This window comes from Lutjanus erythropterus, chromosome 9 (genome assembly GCF_056507025.1).
Source record: "Lutjanus erythropterus isolate fLutEry1 chromosome 9, fLutEry1.hap2, whole genome shotgun sequence".
Lineage (NCBI taxonomy): Eukaryota > Metazoa > Chordata > Actinopteri > Lutjaniformes > Lutjanidae > Lutjanus > Lutjanus erythropterus.
In genome coordinates, this window is record NC_139325.1 from 39303424 (window position 1) to 39324781 (window position 21358).

Genomic DNA, 21358 nt, shown 5'->3' on the forward strand with positions numbered 1-21358 from the left:
TTGTCCAAAAGAGATTTCAAAGTTGCTATTTGCAATGATTGCTCTGCGTCAGTCATGTGAGGAGCCAAACCACATTTCTTCAATATTACAAATTAACTGCCCATCTTAAAGAGATAGTTCACTGGAAATTCAGTCATTATCTACTCACTCTCGTGCCTGTTAAAGGTCAGGTTTGGTTTTCACGACAGAAGAGGCTTGTTCTCTGCAATTAGGTGAAGTTTGAGTTGCAAAATATTGGCTATCAACAAAAATGCAATATTGACCAACCCTACTTGAAAATGCATTGTCTTTTGTCTTTTATCCATCATGCAATCCTATGAAACTGAGAAAATAGCAAATCCTCAAATCTCAAAGACTGAAAATGACGGATATTTGGCATTTTTCTTTATCAATGGATTCTATGCAGGAATTATCAACATTTCTGCTGATGAATGAACTGACTGAGAAATATTTTCAGCACTTCACACTAAAAATGCATCACACTGTCACACACAGCTGTTACCACCACAAAGTTTGGGATGGGGGAGGAGACACACACACAGTTTCACAGAAGTGCAGAGAGGATGTGAGTAAATGACCCTTTTCAGCGTCATCTGCAGACACTGCACTCTAATAGCCACTAGGAGGTGATAGGGGTAACCACAACTTAATGAATAAATGAATGATTTAATAATTCAGACTGGGAACAATGAGTGAGTTGTTTCCTGGTTCCCTGAAGTTCTTGACAGCTAAAAAAACATGAGAGAGGGTTTTATGAATGATCATGCTGTGGGGGGGAAAGCGAATCCCTGTTCGGCGCAGACTGATCAAATTAAATCTCTGGCCTCCCCTGAACCAGCATCTGTTCATCTCTATCTGTGTTCGACATCGATCTTATAAGGCCGCGAGTGGAAAGACGGCACGAGCGCAGAATGCACCTAAGCTCATCAAATCCTCCATCCAATTCAGGCCCCAAATCTTCAGGCGCAGTTCCCTGACCTCAGCGGTTATGAGGTCAGTTATTCCTGACTTAGTCATCTGGTGATAACACACTGCCATTATGCGAGTGACCGTATGTGTATGTGTGTGTGTGTGTGAGGTTGGAGGCTGAAGGTCCGTGTGATCTCTTAATGAAAGATAAGTGACATAATTGAAGTTCCTCTTATTATCTCATAACCAAAAGAGGCAAGTGTGCAAGCTGTGTACAGTATGAAGGTGAGACGGATGAGAGCTCATTTCAGGACGAGTGCCCTGCTTCACACACACACACACTGCGCTCACTTATTCACACAAACACGTTCAAGTGTGCACACTCACACACGCAGATATTCAGCTGAGTGCTCCCTGCTGATGTTTCCTTGTGAGATGTCATTACACGATAAAGAGGAAGCCATCAGGAAACCGCTTAAGCACTACTTCCTGTCTGTTGCCACGGTGACAGACCTCATTCTGCAGTTGCAAAGTTTAACCTAACTTTACTTGAGTTAATTTCTTGCAGCAGGGCTGAGTGGGCGGCAAAACAAAGAGGCAGGTGTGTATCGGTCCACGCCGCACGCTGGTGGGCCGCTATCCTGTCCAGGCACTCCTCTCAGTCCAGCTGGGTCCCAGCGGCACCTTTAACCCCGACATCTGGCAACAATTAACGTTTGCGAGAGTTCATTGGATGGGTGTTTTTGAATGGCCCGAGCTTCAGCCAACAGCCTTTCAGCACAGCTGGTTGCCATTCAGATAAACCTACAGATAAACAAACAGCTTTAGAATCGGTGGACACTTCCTGATTCTAAATGAATCGCTGAATTCATGTCGATGTCTGCTGCAGCTGCCAAGACTGATTGCTCTGTGGTGAACAATGGCCAGGCTCAACACTGGTTACTCTGGATTATATCCTATATTACAATCATCTGTATTTGCATTTCACTCACTCAAATAAGGCTTCAAAAGGTCAAAAAGTTTTGTGGCAACCACCTCAAACAAAGCTTCATTCATAAGAGTCATATCGGCTTTCAGATTTTATTAGCCTATGCTGTCACTACAAGGAAAGTCACCGCTCTAAGGGGAATTACTTTATGCAGTGTTTTTTTTCACCAGGATTTATTATCAGGGACAAAGTGCACTCATTTACATCATTATGATGTCCGTGTGCCAGAATTACCCAAGCGGCTAGTTTTATTTGCAGTAAGTTCAGTACAGTTGAATAAATTATACTCAGAACCAAACTTAAAGGGAAAATTTGGTACTTTCCATGTGGCTGCCCAGTCAGTGTTTATGGTAAATGTTGTCAATTGAAGCAATAAAGTCTTAACTGCATGCTACATTAACAGTGATAGCTGAGTTCTCCTGCTGTAAAATCTGTTGTTCTTCCTGCGTCCAGTGATGTCACACTGATGTCGTTGGTGTCAAGGAAGAACTACAGGCTATGTCAGCTTGGATTTCTGAAAATGATGCTTGGGGTGATTTAGATTTAGTAAATATTCTTATAATGCAAAATTGGTGCACAATAGAAAATGTCTATTTTTATTCTGACTCAAAAATTCACTATCATGTCCACCATATTAGTAATCAGTGAATTTTACCCCTCTAAAATCTGCATCAGCCTCAAAAATCCCATATCTGTCAGGCTCTAATCTATAAAAAAATCTGATAACATGTAACTGCCCTTAGAAAAGACAAATGGAAATCAATCTGATTAACATTATATCAAGAGTATCACAAGTCTGGTAGAAGTTTAGTTCCAGTCCAGTCATTAAGCTGTGACTATGTGCACGTGTCAGACTGTGACATGCTCTCGACTGCTCATTGTTTTGATTCTACCTTGAACAAGAGACACGCAGGGAGGGACACAGTGCTCAGTGCCACTGACAGGAGCTGCATTCCAGTGAAGGTGAACACAAAAAAAGGGGTTAAGCCACTCCCTTTTCAACTGGCTGCATCACTGGATTATTGCTAAATTCTTTCTGGGGTTTTCACTTGTCAGAACAAGCAGAGGCACAACGTCAGCAATCCAGAGGAGAGCAGGGACCGAGGCAGACACATTCAGAGAGGGAAGCCAAGGTGTGATGAGCCAGGGCAAGAGAGAAATACAGTGGGTTTTAAAGGGTTTGAATTTGAATTTCAGAGGGAAACACAAGATAGAGAGCGGCTAGAAACAGAGAGGGAGGGAGAGACACACACTCACACACTGAGGGGTGTGTCATAGCAATTTAGTTCCTCAAGGAAGTACAACTCAACACTATCTTAAGATAGGGTGGCAGCACTGACAGAAGCGCTGCAGGAGGGCTGTTTTTTGGGGTTTTTGGCTTTGCTCGTGGTGGAGATGAAGGGATCTCATTGAATCAACTGGCCTGTGCTGTCAACCAGAGAGACAGAGCAGAGGGAGAGACAGATATCTGACACACACCAGGAGGGAGGGGGACTCAAACACACACACACACAGGTAAGACACTTCTGCCGTGTTCATGTGCCAGCGTAAAGAAGAAAAAAAAATCCTCTGGGCCCAGATTAGTGTTCTGTCTCCTGTTTTTGTTCTTGGAAAAATTAAGAGTATTCATCGTTGGCACCCAGAGGAGACAGACCGAGTAAGGGGATGATTGGAACAAATTGTGAGACTTCTCTCCACTTCCCCATCTTGAGCGCGGGTTGGGAGACATGCGTGTGCGCTCACAGTCATGCTGGAACAAGTACACTGACATTCACAGATGTGCAGCTCACACTTTTGTTTGCGCATGCTGGGAGTTGCTCAACTCAAACCTCAAGGCAGTGGACTTTCCCTCCTTCATTGGCCTACTTTGATTAGAAGCACACTGGGTCACAGACAGATGTCAGTCACATTGCGGTGAAGATTTCAGGGGACGAATACAACCTGTGGGCCTCTGCTGATGACACCCTGTCGCTTCGCCAACTGTTGTCTCTTTCGCTTCCCTTTTGAGGCACTGCAGTTTGGTGGCTTGAGTAATGGCGACTCAGATGGGTTGTGCAATTTTTAAAGAGAAACTGCAATATGTTCTTTTTGAGGATTTCAAAATGCTTCCTTGTCTGTAGCTGAAAAAAAAAAAGTTTATGGAGGCATTTATCTAAACAGAAGATTTGTCAAATGAAGAAGGCAATTAGCAAAATTAGTATGAAACCAAACTTTCATTTCAGACAATTTAATAAGCCCTTTAGATGCACCATCTTATTTTCAGTGGGGTCTGCACAGAACATGGGAATTAAACATTATAATAAATAAAGTAAGTTAAACAATGTAGTAACACAAGGACATACACATAAAGGATCTCCCATCCTCCCAAACCACAACTACTACATCTGAATGAAAAGAATGAGAAATAAAATCAACATTTTGCAAAAATACTGAGTCTACTTATAAGTTTAAAATGAAGTAATGAAAGGAAGAGATCGATCTGAATGAAACAGGAAAATTATTCCAGTTTGATGGTGCTTTAATCTTAAAAGCAAGAGGATTTTGGCACAATAAAGACAGGTTGTTGAGTGTTTAAGTGAATATGATGACCTGAATGGAACTGAAAGCTGCTTTAAGTATAAAAGATAGTTATTGTAAATGCATAAAACAAAGAGCAACCAATTAAAATGTCTCCTAAAGTAAAGAGGGATCCTTACATAAAGAATCGCATAAAGAATCCAGTGTGCCACTGAAGGGTTACAAGCTGCACAAAAAGTTAAAAACAAGATACACATCTCAACCTGCAGCCCTGTTGCCCCGACTTAAAAACATACAGCGGAAGTGACACTTCATCCTGGCACTACACTCATCGTGCACAGAAAACTGCTGTCTAAGGACACAGAAATCCTCTAGATTTACTGGTATTGTTTAATCCTTTTTGGTCCTTCACCGGGAGAGAATGCAGTTCAATACAAACCACCCTTGTTGCTCAGTGATGACCGTTCAACAATATCCTCCTTGTTTTCATCTGATTGAGTGATATGGCTTTTCTGTTTTTTTTTGTTTTTTTTCTGGAACATTCTCATTGTTCAACCTGATCAAAGGCTGCAGGCAGCTAAAAGAGAACTAACCCCCCTCCTGTCAGTCTCATCAACCACAAGTCAATCTGCCCAGGCAGCTGCGAGCCGGGTGCTGAAAGTCAGCGAGGATGTCTATCTGTCGAGCTCATCGTAAACGAGGCCCCGCTGCACTCTAATAACAGAACAGGGCACATTTTGATCTGCTGATGTGTGAATCCCCCTGTAAGCCCTGTGAGAGGGTTTTTATTTTCATTCTTACACACACGTATGCTGGAAAGGGCAATGACACAAGCACGCAAAAACCAACGCTTTCTTTTTAAATTCCCAAAAATACCTCAACTCGAAAACAACCGGAAACCACTTTTACTCAAAAATGCACATCCACGTGCGTACAAGCTCATACATGTACACAAACACTGAGGCTGCAGTCATCTGAGGAATGCTAAATATTTACCTCTCCTGCCTGCCTGGATGGCTCAACCAATCAGCACTCTCTCTTTGACTGTCCATTAACTTAAGGTTTAAAGATTCCTCGCCGCCTGGCTGTCACAGTGAAACCAAGAATGACTACCTCTACTGCAATAAGCCCACCTCTGCTGTTATTTTTCATGCTGTTCTTCTGACAGTATTAAGCCTCACACAGTATACAGGTGCTTGTCAATTCAGCCAGGCGTTTGGGAGGGAAACAAACACTTGAACGTGTAATGCAGTCACTCCCTGGTGGATGTCAACAACGAACCGATGCTTAAAAGCCCTCTTCAATCCATCTGCACCAGAAAATTGATGCTCAACATTCACAGCGTCCTCCATGTGACCGGCTGAATGACGTCCATTACAGAAAAGTGGTTTCATGGCAATGTGCTGCTGTAACACAGAAATGTTCCGCCGCTCTCCAAACGGCCTCGACCGCCTGATAGATCTGCATAAAATAAACAACGTAGATGCGCAAAAAGCCAAGCAGCGAGCAGTCTCCAGCTGTGGAGTTACATTTCACTGTGGAATACTGGGCTGATGACTACACACTGTGCATGTCCCTCAAATCCCTGTAGTCTTTTTAGCAAATAAATGAGATTGAAGCATGAATCTGAAATAGCTATCACGCTGCTCCACTTCCATTATCACCGTTAAGGGAAATTAATCTAATGAATGTTCTTTAATTCCCCACAGGGAACCCAAAGCTTTTGTAACAAAGCGAGCTATTAGAAAAGTGACACTTGTTCAAAATGAATGGTTGTGCATTTAAAATGGAACCCAGCGAGATATCCTATAAAAGTGACTGTTTGCTTATTATGGATGTTGCAGCTGGGATTAGGGTACGCACCAGGAATGGAATGAGTCCGAGCAAGCGCTGCCTATTTGCATGATATGATCGTTAATGCGACCGGATCACTTTTTTCATTTATTAGTGAGCCGTGGAGTCATTTGCTGACAGTGCTGACTGTGCATCACTGGAGTTGACAACGAGAATATCATCATTTGAATAATGCTGTCCCCCACGCAAAAAAAACAGGGAGTCATTTAACTGACAGCTTAAAGCCAATATGCTGTTGTTAATGCACGTTTCAATGACAGATTAGTTGTTGTTTCACCCAAAGGCAGACCCCAGGCTGGTAATTAAGGTAGCCCTCGGGTTCATGGCGCTCACTTTCTGATCCTTCCCCACCACTGATGCAATCTGGAAACAGCAGGCATGGACCTGCCTCAACTATGCAGCCTACCTGCTCCTCTCAAGTACTTGTCCACACAGGCCAGAAGTGGGATTCGGTGTGGAAAATTACATTGAAAGATGCTCAGTAACTGTTCTTTGAATTGCAGGCCTGTTTGCACACTCAGGGTCTATAAATGTGTGAATGTAAAACCAGATGGGACACAGGAAGTAGGAGAGGCTACACAGCAGTCTCAGTAGCACTGATGCGTGCAAAAGATACTGTATGTCTTTGTTGATTCTGTCTTACTCAGCGCAAATACTTTGGATTAAGGTGAAGTGAGTGTTAAGCCTTTAAATAAAACTTAAGTTGTTTTTGTGGGATTGGAGATACATGATTTATCTATCAAGCATTCCACAAAGACACATATTTGCTTCATTTATTATAAGAGTCATGTTACTCTGATCCTTTCCATATTTGTTATTTCATTGATGTGTGAATTTACCCTCATTTTGTTTGCCCAGTCTTTGTACCTTCTTCAATAAGAACAGATCAGCTAAATTAAATGCAGTTTTCCTCTGTGAATGATTCACTCCAAATCTGCCTGTTTTCATGTTAGAGATTAGGGGAAAATTAAATGTAATTAAAAAGGAATTAATTCAAACTGTGTTGACAATCAAAGATAAACAGTGGATTTTGTAGTTGTGTCACCGCATGCTGTATGCATACTGATAACCACCCTGGGGGGTTTCTCTGTGATGGATGCTAGGTGTGGTTAAAGTCTCAGTGGAGGAATTAAAAGCCTCGGCGGAGTCTCTTCCATGGTACTTTTCCCATTTGGCATCTCATGTGCATGTCAGATACAAAAACAAACACTGGAACAAATATAACATAAAAGCAGAGTTTCAAATTTGACACCGTTTTCGGTTTGTTAATTTAGCACCGTGGGAATTTCGTTTACTTTTATAAATGTACAAACATTTGAGCTTGCTTCTCAAGAAATGATATGCATGAAGAAGCGTGGGGATAGGTGGCAATCTAAAGATTAGAGTAAGTAAGTAATGACTGAAGAGCCGCCAGTTTAAATCCCAAGATGATCTGGGAAATCAGGATAAGAGAAGTGAACATGTGTTGCCCTCCCCAGCCTCCATAACAACAAACAGTTGGCCCTTGAACATGGCACTTAACCTCCAACTACTCCAGTGAAACTGCTCATTGTTTGGCAGTAAAAGACTGAAGTTGTACCGAGCTGCAGCCAGGTGTGAAAATGTTGTTCTCCCTCTTCAATTACGGCTGCGTCTATAAATGTCTTCATTATTTTTGGTAGAGTAGGCACTCTTACATTTTGCGCTGTTATTTTTGTTCCTGCATTCAAGAAAAAGGAACACGGTGTAACTACTCCTGTTCTTTACTGACTGAGGCGCTGGATTAGCTATCATCTGGTGTCTTTTTCTTTTTTCAACAGTCTTTTTTCAACTGCAAAAAAACCCAAAAAACAAATCCAAATTTTGGGTAAAATAACAACTCATACATACCAATTAGCAATCAGTCAACTCAGAGGAAGCTCCCACTGTGATTGGGAGTATTATATGCGGTTTACTGATGTCACTTTGGATGAAGTCCTGATGTATTTCTCCCCGATGCTGGAAACTACTAATTTGCAACACTCACTGCAGTTTTACTCACCAAGCTGTCTGTCTCTTGGCACAATTTGAAACCTGTTAGATTTTAGATTTTTAAGAAAGCATTGTTGCATTTCATCAAAAATTAGTATTAATATGCTGAATACTTTTTCCTTCTCTCTGGCGATTCAGGCAACCATGGACGCCTTCAGCTCAAAGGACATGGCCATGAAGGCGCAGAAGAAGATCCTCAGCGCCATGGCCACCAAAAGCTCTGTCCAGATGTTCATCGACGACACCACCAGCGAGATCCTGGACGAACTGTACCGTGTCTCCAAAGAGTACTCGGGTAATAAATCAGAGGCCCAGAAGGTGATCAAAGACCTGATCAAGATTGCTGTGAAGGTCGGCGTGCTGTTCAGGAACAACCGTTTTAGCACAGAAGAGCTGGGAGTGGCCCAAGATTTTAAGAAGAAGCTGCACACAGGGGCCATGACGGCAATCAGCTTCTATGAGGTACGTTTCTACATAAGGTTGGGTGACATTAAACAAATTGATAATAACAGTGAAACAGTGATGGACAATGATATTGTTGTCCCATACATGAAGGCCAAGTTGCTCAAGTGAAAGGAGAATTCTCACCAGTCACCACCACCTCCCACAGTCGCTCTAACTGCAACCTCCAGCCGTCAGGCTCAAACTCTGGCTGTAATCACCAGCAAAGGGAGCTCACATCCCCACTAGGAGCCCCCGTGCCTGGTTTAAAACAGTCCTCGCTCTGCTTGAAATGAAGTTAGTCAGATAGTGCAAATAATAATGGACCAATTGAAAGAAACACAACAACAGCTGCTCGCAGAAAAGAAAACACCGCTGCCACCAATGTAACCGAGCATCCTGGGCTCGCAGAACCGAAAAATAAGAAAATACATAACAATATGTATATATAAAATAAATAAAACAGGGCATTTAGACGAAGTGCAATGACCAGCAGTAACAGTTTCTTTTTATTTTCTCTCTCACATGTCAAAAAAGACTTCACCGACAGCTCCTGCCTTAAGGCAACTCTGAGGAGACACACTACCTCAAATACAGATGGCTTTTAAATCAAGAAGTTACGACAGGAAAGGGCTCAGTGGCCAATGACTGTCAGCCAATGGTCCGACCCTATTAACCTTTTAATGTACAAGATATGTGCAGGCCTTAGAGGGCCAAAAGTTATTGTTACTCAGAAATCAGGAATAAAGCTGCTGTGTCAAGAATATTTCCAATTTAACACAGATAAATCAACACCGTCAATCACACAGGGACACCAGAGATTTCATTCATAAATGGACTTGTAATCAATTTTGATCTGGAGTATGAGTTAAACAGAAAACCAAGTATGAATAGTGATCTGTAAAACCTTACTTTGACGTGGAATTAATCTTATCTCTAAGTCTCTGGTCTTGACTTAAGACTCATTGACTCAAAATCTGCTTAAGCAAGGTTTTGCTTAGAGTCTTTCATCAATCTAACTTACACACACTACAGGAAATTATCCTAAGATTAAGCTCAACTGTAAATCTAAGGACTTTTTGTATAAATGAGTCCTCAGTAAACTAACTGTTTAGGAACAAAATGTCCGATCAAGTTGATCAAAAAGGATAGAATAAATATTCTGAATTCAAGAGTCTGCCTGTGCGAGTGTATTTGGAGTTTATTTAAGCGCAACCTCACACTCAGTGACCTTAACTTGTTTCCATGCTTTCATAATATATTACCTAACAAACCACAACCACACTCACACAAAGTGTCAATTGAGAGAAAAGATGTCATTACGAGATAAAAAATGAAAACCTCTAAAAACAATATGTAACAGCATTTAATACATTTTTTATATTTTATCTGTTTTTCTTTTAAAAGATGCCCAGACATCCTGATAAGGGACTTGACCATTTTGTAATTCTTGTGTCATGTATATATATATGTGTATATATATATATATATATATATAGCTCACAGTTAAAAGTCCCCTATTGGATTATGTCTTTTGTCAAATACAGGTCTTCGAGATGAACCCTGACAGTAATAACATTTTATATTTCCCCTGACTGATGCAGGTGGACTTCACCTTTGATAAGGCAGTGATGCAGGAGCTCTTGACCAGCTGCAGGGATCTGCTGCTGAAGCTGGTCAACACCCACCTCACCCAAAAATCCCACGGCCGCATCAACCACGTCTTCAACCATTACTCCGATCCTGAGCTCCTGACCAAACTGTACGACCCCAGCGGCTCCTTCCGACCCAACCTCACCAAGATCTGCAAAGGACTGAACAAACTGGTGGAGGACGGGACAATATGACACAGAAACGGTGAGATGTCAGTCAGACACTGGGAGATCTACAGGCCGACTCACTTGAGACTCAGAACTGTTGGACGAAATTGGTCTCACTGCTGCTGAGGACTGGCGACGTAAGACAAGCAATTTGAGAACAAATCTGTTGCCCCATCAAAGGACATGTGGGAAAAAAAATAAAGTTGGTTGAGTCATTCCTCAAGTTTTCAATGTTTAGAGGTTATATATATACTGTATAATTGTGATATATACTTGTCTACTGAGACAAAGTTCACAGAAACCAAACTTGAATATAAACTGGTTTATACTATAGCAGCTGTTTTATTAGATTATGAAATCTGTTTAATATTTGAGACCTTGCAATGTTTCATTCAGAACTACTGATGTCATGTATTCTGGAGAGGAGGAGTTCAAACAGCTGGACAGATTGCTTTATGAGAACAAACAGGGAACAATGCCACTGTAATACAGCACTGCCATCTGGTGGTCAAGATGATGCTTCAGCGACTCCTTTTACTGTGTTTACTGAGGCGTCCAGAAGACAGTGAGACCAATAATAAAGCAAATAACCCCACAAGTGGACAATTGCTTACTCCAATACTTTGTAGTCTCAGCTTCAAAACATGTTTAGGAGCACGAACAAGAAGACTCACTCTTAAATGATGTTGACAGCACGGGCTTGAATGTTAATCCTATAATTCATGTTTTTCTGAAGATTGGATCACAGGTGTTGTTCTTTGGTTTTACATTACAAAGACACTGAATATCAAGAGACAAAGGGAAAAAAAAGAAATCAAGCCTTGAACGGACACTTCACCTTATATAATTGACTAATTTACAATACTGTTTAAACTGCAAAAAACATTTTCTTTGTGTAAGAAAACTATGGAGAAAAGTCAGTTAAACTATTAAATCACAGAAAGCTGTGTTTACATTTAGGTGCTTTTATGAAGTCCAAGAGAGCTCAACCTTGTAAGAGAGACAAAGAGTATTATGAATTAAAGGACCAGTGTGTAAGATTTAGGGGAATCTGTTGGCATAATATGACAGAAATTGAATATGATATCCTTAAGTCTGCTTTTATTAGCATATAATTAAGTGAAAAGATTCTACAAGGTGAACAGGTCCTCTTCCATGAGTGTGCCATGTTTCTACAGTAGCCCAGGACAGACAAACCAAACACTGAGTCTCTACAGAGAGCTTTTTTTTTTGACAGTTTCATGGTCACTGGGAGCACGAGGTGAGGGGTATTCAGTTTGTTGCAATTGACAACCTGACTGGTAGACGCCACTAAGTCCTACACACTGGTCCTTAAAACATTTTTATTCTAAAATGAACCATACAAAACTTATGAAATTAAAAAATATGCCCATAACAAATAATAAAAAGATTTCTGACAAAATATATTCTAAAAGTCTCTTTTGTAAACTTTGGCTACATTACAGTTTAAAGTTGTAGAAGATCTATTTGAGTAATTTTGTACTCTTAATAGCCTATTACAGTGAACATGATTTATATACATTACACACTATGGCTAAAGTGTTAAGTCACTTTTACATTAGCAGGCTGTGAGGTAGCATTGCATACACTTGTTGCATTCACCCTGTGAAAAGTCACATGACTAAACCAACATGTGACTGAGAAATTCTCATTTTTAACATTCCACGCTCTTATTTCCTGCATGTGAAGATAAGCCGAACACAGTTATGGGAAAATATGGAGCTTTTCAAAATCTACAGTATGTCTCAACAAATAAATAAGAAGGCTACAAGTGCAATATTCCTTTTTCTAAAAAAAACTATTAAAAGACAGTGTAACTTCCCATCTACTGTAAATTTATTGGCAGTTTAAAAAAAAGACTTAAGCTCCAAGTGCATACAGCAGCAGGGGGACCACAAGAGATCTATTCCTTTATCTGTAATACTCTATTATCCTGGAGGCCAAACCCTGTGATGTGGCTTTCTGGGAAAGTTTCTTTAATGATCAGAGCGAGGCGGCAGAAACAGCGTGTCACAGCTGGAAGATCTCATCTTCCCTGTCTCTCAGTTTCTTGGTGAGTCTGGTGATAGTTAGAGGTACTGCTCCGTGTGCCGCCTGCTGCTGCTGCATTCTGGAAGATGAAATGGCACTCTGCGACCTTGTGAGTGGCCGCCAGTCTGAAGTCCTGCTGGTGCAAGCTGCTTCTAGGGCGGCAACCCTGTCAAGAACAAACAGATGAAAAGATACAGTAAGTCTGAAGAGTGGTATGATTCCCACAATCAGCCTCAATTCATCTTCAGCTTTCAGTGATGTTTAATATTTTAGCAGGACTTAAACTCTCAGCGAGAGGTGGTCTATCGAACAAGTCCCCTATGAATTTTATTCACTCATACAAAACTAATATGTACTTAGAATTTTATTTCCAGTTGTAACATTTGGTGCCAAAGCTGCAAGTGGTTCATAAGAATAGGGGGGGGGGCAGTGAAAATGATGGGTGTATCAAGTGTTTGACCTGGTAGAGATAAGGTCATAGAGCATCTCAAACCATAAGCCACCATCAAAATTCATACAATATAATTATTTATTTATATTCATATATTTGGCCCTGAAATAATTATTCCTACACCTCACCAAGTGGACCAATTGAACAGTATTTGCAAAATGACATTTTGCAGATACAATGTCCTAGTTTGTGATTCAAACTGGATTAGAGCTGCAATGACCATGTCCAATAATTGATAAGTCAATCCAAAGAAATTGAGTTGTCAACTATTCTGATAATCGATTAATCGTTGCAGTCATTTTGTGAGCAGAAATGTTAAACATTTGCAGCTTCCAGCGTCTAAAATGTGAAAAATTACTGCTTTTCTTTGTCATTTATGAGTCTTTTGGGCTTTCGACCATTGGTTGGACAAGAGAAGCAATGTGAAGACATCTCTGGGCTCTGGGAAACTGATGAACATTCTTCACAATTTTTTGACATCTTACAGACTAAACAATCGATTAGATTAATCAGTAATGGAAACCATTGTCAGCTGCAGCCGTAAACAGGATATGAATACATTTTTTAGGAGATACAATTGAAAAGTTACGTTATTTGGGCATGGGCATGAGTACACTGACAGCTGTTAGATGTGTCGTTTAGGGATGGGAATCGAGAACTGGTTCAAAATAGTTCGATCCATCAGAATTGTGTGTCTCTGAGGTTATCAGTTTCTTTAATTGATGCCGGCATGCTTTTCTGACAGTTGTGAAATCCAACAAGAAGGAGTCATGGCGAAGCGGAAGAAATAAGGGTGGAAACACCAGCAATATGCTGAAACATCCTTCCATGGAACATGGGCTTAAAATGCAGGAATGCCATACATTTGACACTCGCACAAGCGCCACTGCTTCCCAACTGAGCAGCACAACCATTATAGCATGGTGGTGGTTAGCATTGTCGCCTCAGTATGGAGTTGTGGAGTTCTCCGTGTATTTGCATGGGTTTCTTCAGGGTGATCTGGTTTCCCCTGCAGTCATTAGGTTAATTTCTCCTGCCCTTGACCAAGGTGCTGGCTCAGAGATGGAGTCAGTCCACAGTGGCTACTCACTGCTCCTTATACTAGGATGGGGCAAATAGAACTGAGTTCACTTCTGACTTTGTGTTTACCTTTTTAAAGATCTTGTTAAAATGACATTTGGGCAACACAGGCGGGGTTATTCGTTTTTTTTTCTTTGACTAGGAATCTTAGACAATGATGACAGACAAGATGGTTGCTACAGCTAGCTCTCTGTCTAACCTGTTCTAAATACACACACCTGAGCCACATGCATCCCCCTTCTTTACTGTTTTTGCACAGTCTTCAGATTCAGGGATACTAAAACAGTTGCACTGAAGCTGAAAACGTGTGTAGGCCTACTTTTTTCACACAGCAAAAATTGATCGGGAATCAATAAGGACATGAAGAAATATGGCATTGTATCAATAGAATCTTATCATTTCCCATCTCTCAGACTTGAGGTCTCTGTCACACCATAAACACAGAGCATGACTGTGTCTGTAAACAAGCACATACCTTTTCTCTGCTTCCTGGCATCCCCTGACAGCAGCTTCCTTGGACTGACTTATTAAGCCATCCAACCTTTTCAAAAAATCCACTGGTGTAAGGTCTGACACGCTCTCTCCGCCGTCATCTGGCTTCTCCTCAGACGAACTCCCAGTGTGTCCATTTTGAGCAGAAGCACAGCCAGCATTGTCTTCCTCACTGTCCTCACCAAAATCCACCCCATTACTACAGTAGTCCAAATCTGACAGCACGGGGATTGACAATGACTTCTTCAGGAATATTGAGTCATTGGTGTACATCCTGTTTGCTCTTTTGATTTGCTCCATCTGTAAGAGAAGGTTACCTTGTCAGCCTTTTGCAAATGTGTTTTAAGCTCCATTAAAGCTAGTCCTGCTTAATTCTAAAAAAGTTGGATGATACTTCAAGCCTCATTTTACAAAACAATTACAAGCATGACAACATTTTAATTCAACTGTTAATTCATGGATGGACATCTCAGGCAGATGCCTTCCCTCAGCACACAAATTAGTAACAACTGAACAAATAATCTAATTAAAGCACTGTCCTTCTCATGATTTTTATTTTGATAATTTGGCACCCTTTTAAAAACACCAGGGTTAAGCTTGTTGATGCATTATAGGGCTGGGCAATATATCAATAATATATCAATGTTGTGGTATGAAACTAGCTATTTATTTATTTTTTTATACTGGTATATTGTGATATGGCATAAGTTTTGTCTTTTCCTGGTTTTAAAGGCTGCATTATATTAAACTTATGTAATTTTCTGAACTTACAAGACTGTTGTTGCTGTTCTATTATTTGTCTTTACTTACTTAGTCATTATCTTCACATTACTGATAATTATTCACAGTCAAATTCACAGTCAAATCAACGCAATATCTTAATATGGAAGATAATAACAACAAGAAAAAACAAGGATGCATGATTTTTTTTAAACTGATAATTTCACATTTTTGTAATTTAAAAATGAGTTCATATAACCTGCAGTTAATTCATACCTGAGGGTAAGAATGGCCAAGATGTAGTGCACAAAGAAGACGTCTGATTTAATATTCCACAGCTTTGACAAAACAAAATCTAACTGACATCACGGGTACAACAAAAACAACTAACAGTTGTGACTCTTCAAATGTTCATTTATTCTTTTTCTAGTGAAGTTCATCAAAAAAAAACTCCACAAATATACTTTGGCTTTTACAGAGCACTATACCTAAGACAATAATCTATCAAATTCAGATACCCTTATAGATGGTATTTATCAGCAATAATTTAATTATCTATCTATAAATTGTCCATATTTATGGTGAATCCCTAAGAAAAAATAATATGCATATAGTATTTAAAGCAAATTACATTACAAACAATTATTTTTGCTTAAATAACATAATACTGCATGCAATTAAAAAATGCATGCATAACTAAATGAACAATACAGAAACTGAATTTAACTAAAATCGTTTCAAGAGTAAGTAATACTTACAGACACTCCGTATTTCAAGGCGAGCCCCTGTAGTGTTTCTCCTGGCTGAATTTTGTGTTCAATGCGTCTCTGGTGAACCGGGGAGAGTGGAGACCGAACCAAACTGCCATAAGACCTCGTACGGCTCCCGCGGAGAAGGCCGTTGTTGCCTCCGGCTGGCAAAGGCGCTTGCTCCCCGGACATGGTGGTGTTGTGAACCACTTATCTTGCGTTAAGTTGGCAGCCGAGCAAACGGTGGTAAATCAATGTTCCCAACACATTTTAATGTTGTTCACATCATGAGAATAAAGCTTACTTGGCCTCCGCGTGCGTTAAAGTAACTAAACTAGCAGCTTAGTTAGCCTGTTAGCTAAGTCATTAACTTAGCTAATTCCAGTTGACACTTGTGTCAAATTTCGTCTGTTTGAGTCACCGGTCAAATCCGGTCAAAACTGTTCCACGGCAAATGACAACAACTTAACATACCTGACTTCGACTTTAACCTACCTTATCTTTCAAACAAACACTTGTAAAGTTGCTGGGAAAGCTGTTACTGTTAATGTTTTCATATTTCCTCGGGTCAGCTGTCTGCTGCCATATGTTGCCATGACTGCCGTGTTGCGTGACTGGTCCCATGATTCGTCACAAGCGCTGCATTGAAGACAATTGGAAAAAACGATACCAATTAGAGCCTTATATACAGTCGACGCCAGGCCTATTCAATTACTTCAATTACTACTTAAAAAAAGTTAAGTGCTTAGAAGCCGGACGATTATATTTTCTATCAATGAACGGTTTTATTGTTTTATTCCAATTTATTAGTTTTCACAACTATCAACGATCTAAATAATTCGTATAATAATTCTTAGTTAAAAAAAAATGGCAGAAGCGTAGTCATGACGTTGTAATGGATGTATAAACTCTCCAAGAGTAAAAGAATAAAAGGATAAATCGGCAGCTATTGCCAAACTCTTCTTCAAAAACAAATTAAACCTGAGCTAAACGGTATTTTCAAATAGGAAATTGTTTTTTCCCGTTTCCCCTTATGACTCTGAATGTTACATTGCTACGAGGACTTAGCTTGTCGTGAAGTAGTTAGCTAGCTGGTTAAACGGTTAGTGACATCTCTTTTCACATTTTCAACCGTAGTAATTATGTCTTTTAAAAGGGAAGGTGACGACAAGAGTCAACTAAATATCCTGAAGGTAACAGTTAATTTTGTAGCTTTCCTAGAAAAGATCTTTGCTGAGATGTTAGGTTGTTGTGGTTAGCATCATGCTAGCTAACTTGTAGCCCATAGCCAGCTGTAGTGTTGCAAAGATGCATCTTTGAATCTGCAGCAAAGTTAGAAAACGACGAATTAACCACTCTTCTATTCGTGTTTGTCTTGTGTTTCAGAAACGTCGTGTGGCAGATCTTCTGTCTAATTTTATTCCGGAGGATGAAGCAGCTCTCATGAAAAATGGAAGGTGAAATGAACTCAAACACACTGACAAGTTGAAAGTCTTGTAACTTGATGTTGTTAAAGACTGTTAACACACAGTAACGGATGACATGAAGTTGAACTTATTCTTCTGTTGTCCTGATTCTAGATACACCTGCCTTGTGTGCTCCTACCGCCCTGTGTTTGATACAGTTGATATGTTGACAGTTCACAGGAAGGGGAAAAAGCATCTGGAAGGTTTGAAACTTAATGTGAAGAGTCACTCTTATTTGTGATGTATGTAGATCATTCCTGGAGTTATTTAGAGGTGAAGTGTTTATGTAATGATTTCCTATCTTTTCTAACATTATCTAGTTTCTCCAATCAGCCTCTTATATTCCAGGAAGCTTTAGGTGTAAAATGTGTATAACTTTGTCTTGTATGAGTGTTAAATGGCTGCTCTAAGAATAAAACCTTTCTATTCTAATGATTATTTTCATCTTCAATTAATCTTTAGATTATGTTCCTCAATTAATCGATGAGTTGTTTGCGCTATAAAATGTCAGACAATGGTGAAAAATGTTGAGAAATGTTTGCCAAAGCCCAAGATTACATCCTCAAAATGTCTCAGTTTGTCCACAACCCAAAGACATTTGGTTTACTGTTGCAGAGGAGCACAGAAACAAAAAAATATTCACACTTGATTAGAGAATTTGTACATTTTTTCTTAATAATCGTTAGTTGAAACCCTAATCCTGACATAACTTTTGAGGATATGAAACCCAGATTTCAAATAAGTTGGGATGCTGTGTAAAACATAAATAAAAACAAAATGCAATTACTTGCCAGCCCTTTTCAGCCTATATCCTAGCATATACAAATTTCTATTTTCTCATGGTTTATGTTATCATATTGCCCAACCCTAGATACACACGTCCTAAAGTAATTCTAAATGGCTTAGAAAATAAACATTATTTTCTTTGATGTTGTATTTCTTCAGGATTAAAAGCATTTTATGGCAAGAAAGCACAGTTGAAGAATGAAATAACAAAAAGGCGTCATGAAAGCTACGTCCAGACGGAAGACACACAACAGGTTGGTAACTTTATCGTGTGCAGTAATGAGCATAAGGTGTGTAAGGTTGCTGTTCAGATGATCCCAAAGCAAACTGTCTGAGTCTCTTGGTCTGTGTAGTTGTTTCTGGAACCCGGGAACAACAGACAGGAGTCAGCCTGATCATTCAACGGGCAGACGGTCAATGAATCATCACCGGAGAATAACAACATGGCTGAACACACTTTGACTGGCTGAGACTGTTGATCCATGTTGTTGTCTTGTGTCAAAGGCATCGTGTGGCCTTGTGACTACCACATGACCCTGACAAATGACATTCTTCCAGCCAATTTAAAGTTGCTGTCTGTTGTAGAAATGATAAACAACACTTAATACAGCATTTTGTGGAGCTACCTTGTTCTGAGTGAGCTCTCAGTGGCATTTCTGCAAATCTTCATGCAGTGTTTTGTTGTGTTTTTAGGAGGCCTCCTCTTCAGCCCCTTTACTGGCACAAACACGGAAACTTACACATCACGCTCTGTTGAAGACTGTACCATACAACAGCTGCCATAGAAAAACCAGGTGAGAGATGGTCATTTAATGGGCAAATTCACACATTTTAAATATCAGAAAAGGAACAGAGGAAAAACACAATTAACAAAATAAATCTGTCATTATTTTTTTAGTACAAAATCTGAAAAAGGACCACTGAGCGTTGGTTCAGATCCCTGTCACAACACTTCCAGCAAAATGACACCTGAACAAGAACTACTGCGCTTGAAGACAGAAGTTTCAAACAGTTTATCACAAAGCAGTTCTAGTGGCTGCACAGCAGGTAAAGTCTGCTACAGGGAATCTTTTATCTCAAGATTTTGTGTTGAATAAAACCCAGGCCTGATCGTGCTTTAAATTATAAAGACCAATCAGGCCTTGGTGAGGGAGAGAAAGTGTGGACAGTGTTCAGTGACACCAACATCAGACCAATTCAACTGTATAACCTGGACACAGCACAAGATTTCATCTCACATGGACACCACCTGACTCAGAGAGAATGATAAAAGGGAAACATTTACCGTGATAAATCATAAAATGGCCATATGTCATCAGAGATAAAGGAAACATGTTAAGTCCAAATAACTCCCAGCTCTGGCATCAACACTGCAGCCGCGGTGTCTTCCTTTTGAAATTTTATTTTCCTCTCTATTCTGGGTCAGAATAGCTGTTTTTGTTTGTCTGTTTCATGTCAATTAGTTCAAATTAATGATGAATATATATATATATATATATATATATAAAATCATTACTAATCTTGTAGAAGGTGCAGATGTTTTTGGAGTTTGGCAGGCAGTGAGACAGACAGACACTTAAACCCAGAGTGCTTATTTTCAGAGCAGTGGACTTGTGTTTTCCTAAGAACAGGCTTAACTTTACATTAACAAACAATTGTCAGTTATAAACAGCTGATCAACCGAGATTTTGTATTTGTTTCATACCAATTTAAGCTACCTTTTAGTTGAGTACAACTGGTGCATTTACCCGTGGACATGTTTTGTCTTCTGTAGCAAATAAAGGGTCACATCCATCAGAGGACAGAACAGGTTCTCAGGCTGCAGTGACACAGGAAGCAGAGCCTGATACAGCCCAGAGGAGAAGAGAGCTGGAACACTACCTCAAACTGAAAAGGTACAGAACTGGGTTTTGTCAGCATTACAGGCTAAAGTCCTTTCAGTGTGTTTCATCTTGCTTTGTGTATTTATTTGTCAGTCAGGGGTGGCTGCAGGACCGGAGCGGCCAGTGGGTTAAAGACGAGAATGTGGAGTTTGATTCAGACGAGGAGGAGCCTCCTGCTCTCGCCCCCCTACCCACAAGTCACTGAGAGGACTGAGAACTGTGGGAAAACACAGATTAACTTGTACCACAGCGGTACGTCCGGAAGCCGCGTTGCTGTTTGAAACAGTCGGAGCTCCAGCGCAAACAGATTTGTACCATCCATCAAAATTTCATTGACTTCCCTGGTTTACCTGTGCTGCACCTGCACGAATTCCTCTCACTAACTTCTGAAAAATGTTTGTTATAGTATTTTTTACAGGACATCAAGCAGACTTTAAAACAGAGATTTTAATGGAGAATAAAATTTTAGCACAAGGCTCTTCTGTCAGTATTTTTCTGTCCACCTGCATAAAATTAAGTCATTGTTGTGTCCCAGTGTCTGGAAGATGCAAAGAGACATCACTACAATGGGTTAGACGACCAGGACGCAAGCCCACAGTTCATTCAGATTATCTAAAGCACTTTATTTGGAGGAAAAACTGAACGTGAAAATGTCGGTTATAAGCACTCATTGCACAACAACAGCAAGCACAGTAGATCAAGTTGTTTTAGGAAGTTAGTCTGTAAACTGTGATGGATGCAAGGTTTGACAGAAACGGCTGCCGTTGGCAATCATCAATCAATTTGCAACCGATTCTTGGCCTCTGGCTGCCATCAGTGGCAACCACCTTTTAACATATGAAAAGTAGGGAGCAACCTGCAAAACGTGCAGTCCAAAATAAACAAAAAAGTGAATATTTGCTGTGAATATTTGAGTATGTGCTGCTGTTGCAGTCTGAACCAGAATTGGATAACGCTGCACAAAAGGCATCTGTTTTAAGAGACAATGGCGAAGATGTTTCGACTGTGAGGTGAAAAGTTTGACCAATCTGTCATCATCACAAATAAATGTGCAAATTGATTCACTTGACAAAGAACCAGATGAACCTGAATGAAAACAAAAAGAACATAAATGAAGTCTGATGTCTTTGATATGGACAG

The 21358-nt window shown here is 40.1% G+C and overlaps 3 protein-coding genes across 3 annotated transcripts; 2 read left to right on the forward strand and 1 right to left on the reverse strand.

Annotated features, from left to right (window-relative positions):
- Positions 1–2964: 2964 nt before the first annotated feature.
- On the forward strand, positions 2965–11137 carry tnfaip8l2b (tumor necrosis factor, alpha-induced protein 8-like 2b). Its single transcript, XM_084727568.1, has 3 exons — positions 2965–3412; positions 8417–8740; positions 10324–11137. The coding sequence occupies exons 2-3, from the start codon at positions 8423–8425 to the stop codon at positions 10564–10566; spliced, it is 561 nt and encodes a 186-aa protein (XP_084583694.1). The 5' UTR covers positions 2965–3412; positions 8417–8422; the 3' UTR covers positions 10567–11137.
- A 731-nt stretch (positions 11138–11868) lies between these two features.
- On the reverse strand, positions 11869–17049 carry lysmd1 (LysM, putative peptidoglycan-binding, domain containing 1). The gene is made up of 3 exons (XM_084727567.1): positions 16093–17049; positions 14598–14914; positions 11869–12757 (listed from the first exon to the last, which is right to left on the reverse strand). The coding sequence occupies exons 1-3, from the start codon at positions 16273–16275 to the stop codon at positions 12571–12573; spliced, it is 687 nt and encodes a 228-aa protein (XP_084583693.1). The 5' UTR covers positions 16276–17049; the 3' UTR covers positions 11869–12570.
- A 51-nt stretch (positions 17050–17100) lies between these two features.
- On the forward strand, positions 17101–20677 carry scnm1 (sodium channel modifier 1). The gene is made up of 8 exons (XM_084727569.1): positions 17101–17276; positions 17470–17540; positions 17664–17752; positions 18495–18589; positions 19029–19129; positions 19234–19382; positions 20110–20230; positions 20312–20677. Exons 1-8 carry the CDS (start codon positions 17226–17228, stop codon positions 20421–20423), a joined length of 789 nt encoding a protein of 262 aa, XP_084583695.1. The 5' UTR covers positions 17101–17225; the 3' UTR covers positions 20424–20677.
- Positions 20678–21358: the final 681 nt, after the last annotated feature.

Bases quoted from the DNA above. Each gene is read 5' to 3' on its own strand.
- lysmd1 (XM_084727567.1), bottom strand. From the start codon at position 16,275: ATGTCCGGGGAGCAAGCGCCTTTGCCAGCCGGAGGCAACAACGGCCTT. The intron at 14,915-16,092 runs GTAAGTATTACT...CTTCTCTTACAG, and splicing joins CCTTGAAATACGGAGTGTCT to ATGGAGCAAATCAAAAGAGC. The intron at 12,758-14,597 runs GTATGTGCTTGT...TGTTCTTGACAG, and splicing joins TGCCAGGAAGCAGAGAAAAG to GGTTGCCGCCCTAGAAGCAG.
- scnm1 (XM_084727569.1), top strand. From the start codon at position 17,226: ATGTCTTTTAAAAGGGAAGGTGACGACAAGAGTCAACTAAATATCCTG. The intron at 19,383-20,109 runs GTAAAGTCTGCT...TGTCTTCTGTAG, and splicing joins TTCTAGTGGCTGCACAGCAG to CAAATAAAGGGTCACATCCA. The intron at 20,231-20,311 runs GTACAGAACTGG...TTTATTTGTCAG, and splicing joins CACTACCTCAAACTGAAAAG to TCAGGGGTGGCTGCAGGACC.
- tnfaip8l2b (XM_084727568.1), top strand. From the start codon at position 8,423: ATGGACGCCTTCAGCTCAAAGGACATGGCCATGAAGGCGCAGAAGAAG. The intron at 8,741-10,323 runs GTACGTTTCTAC...TGACTGATGCAG, and splicing joins CGGCAATCAGCTTCTATGAG to GTGGACTTCACCTTTGATAA.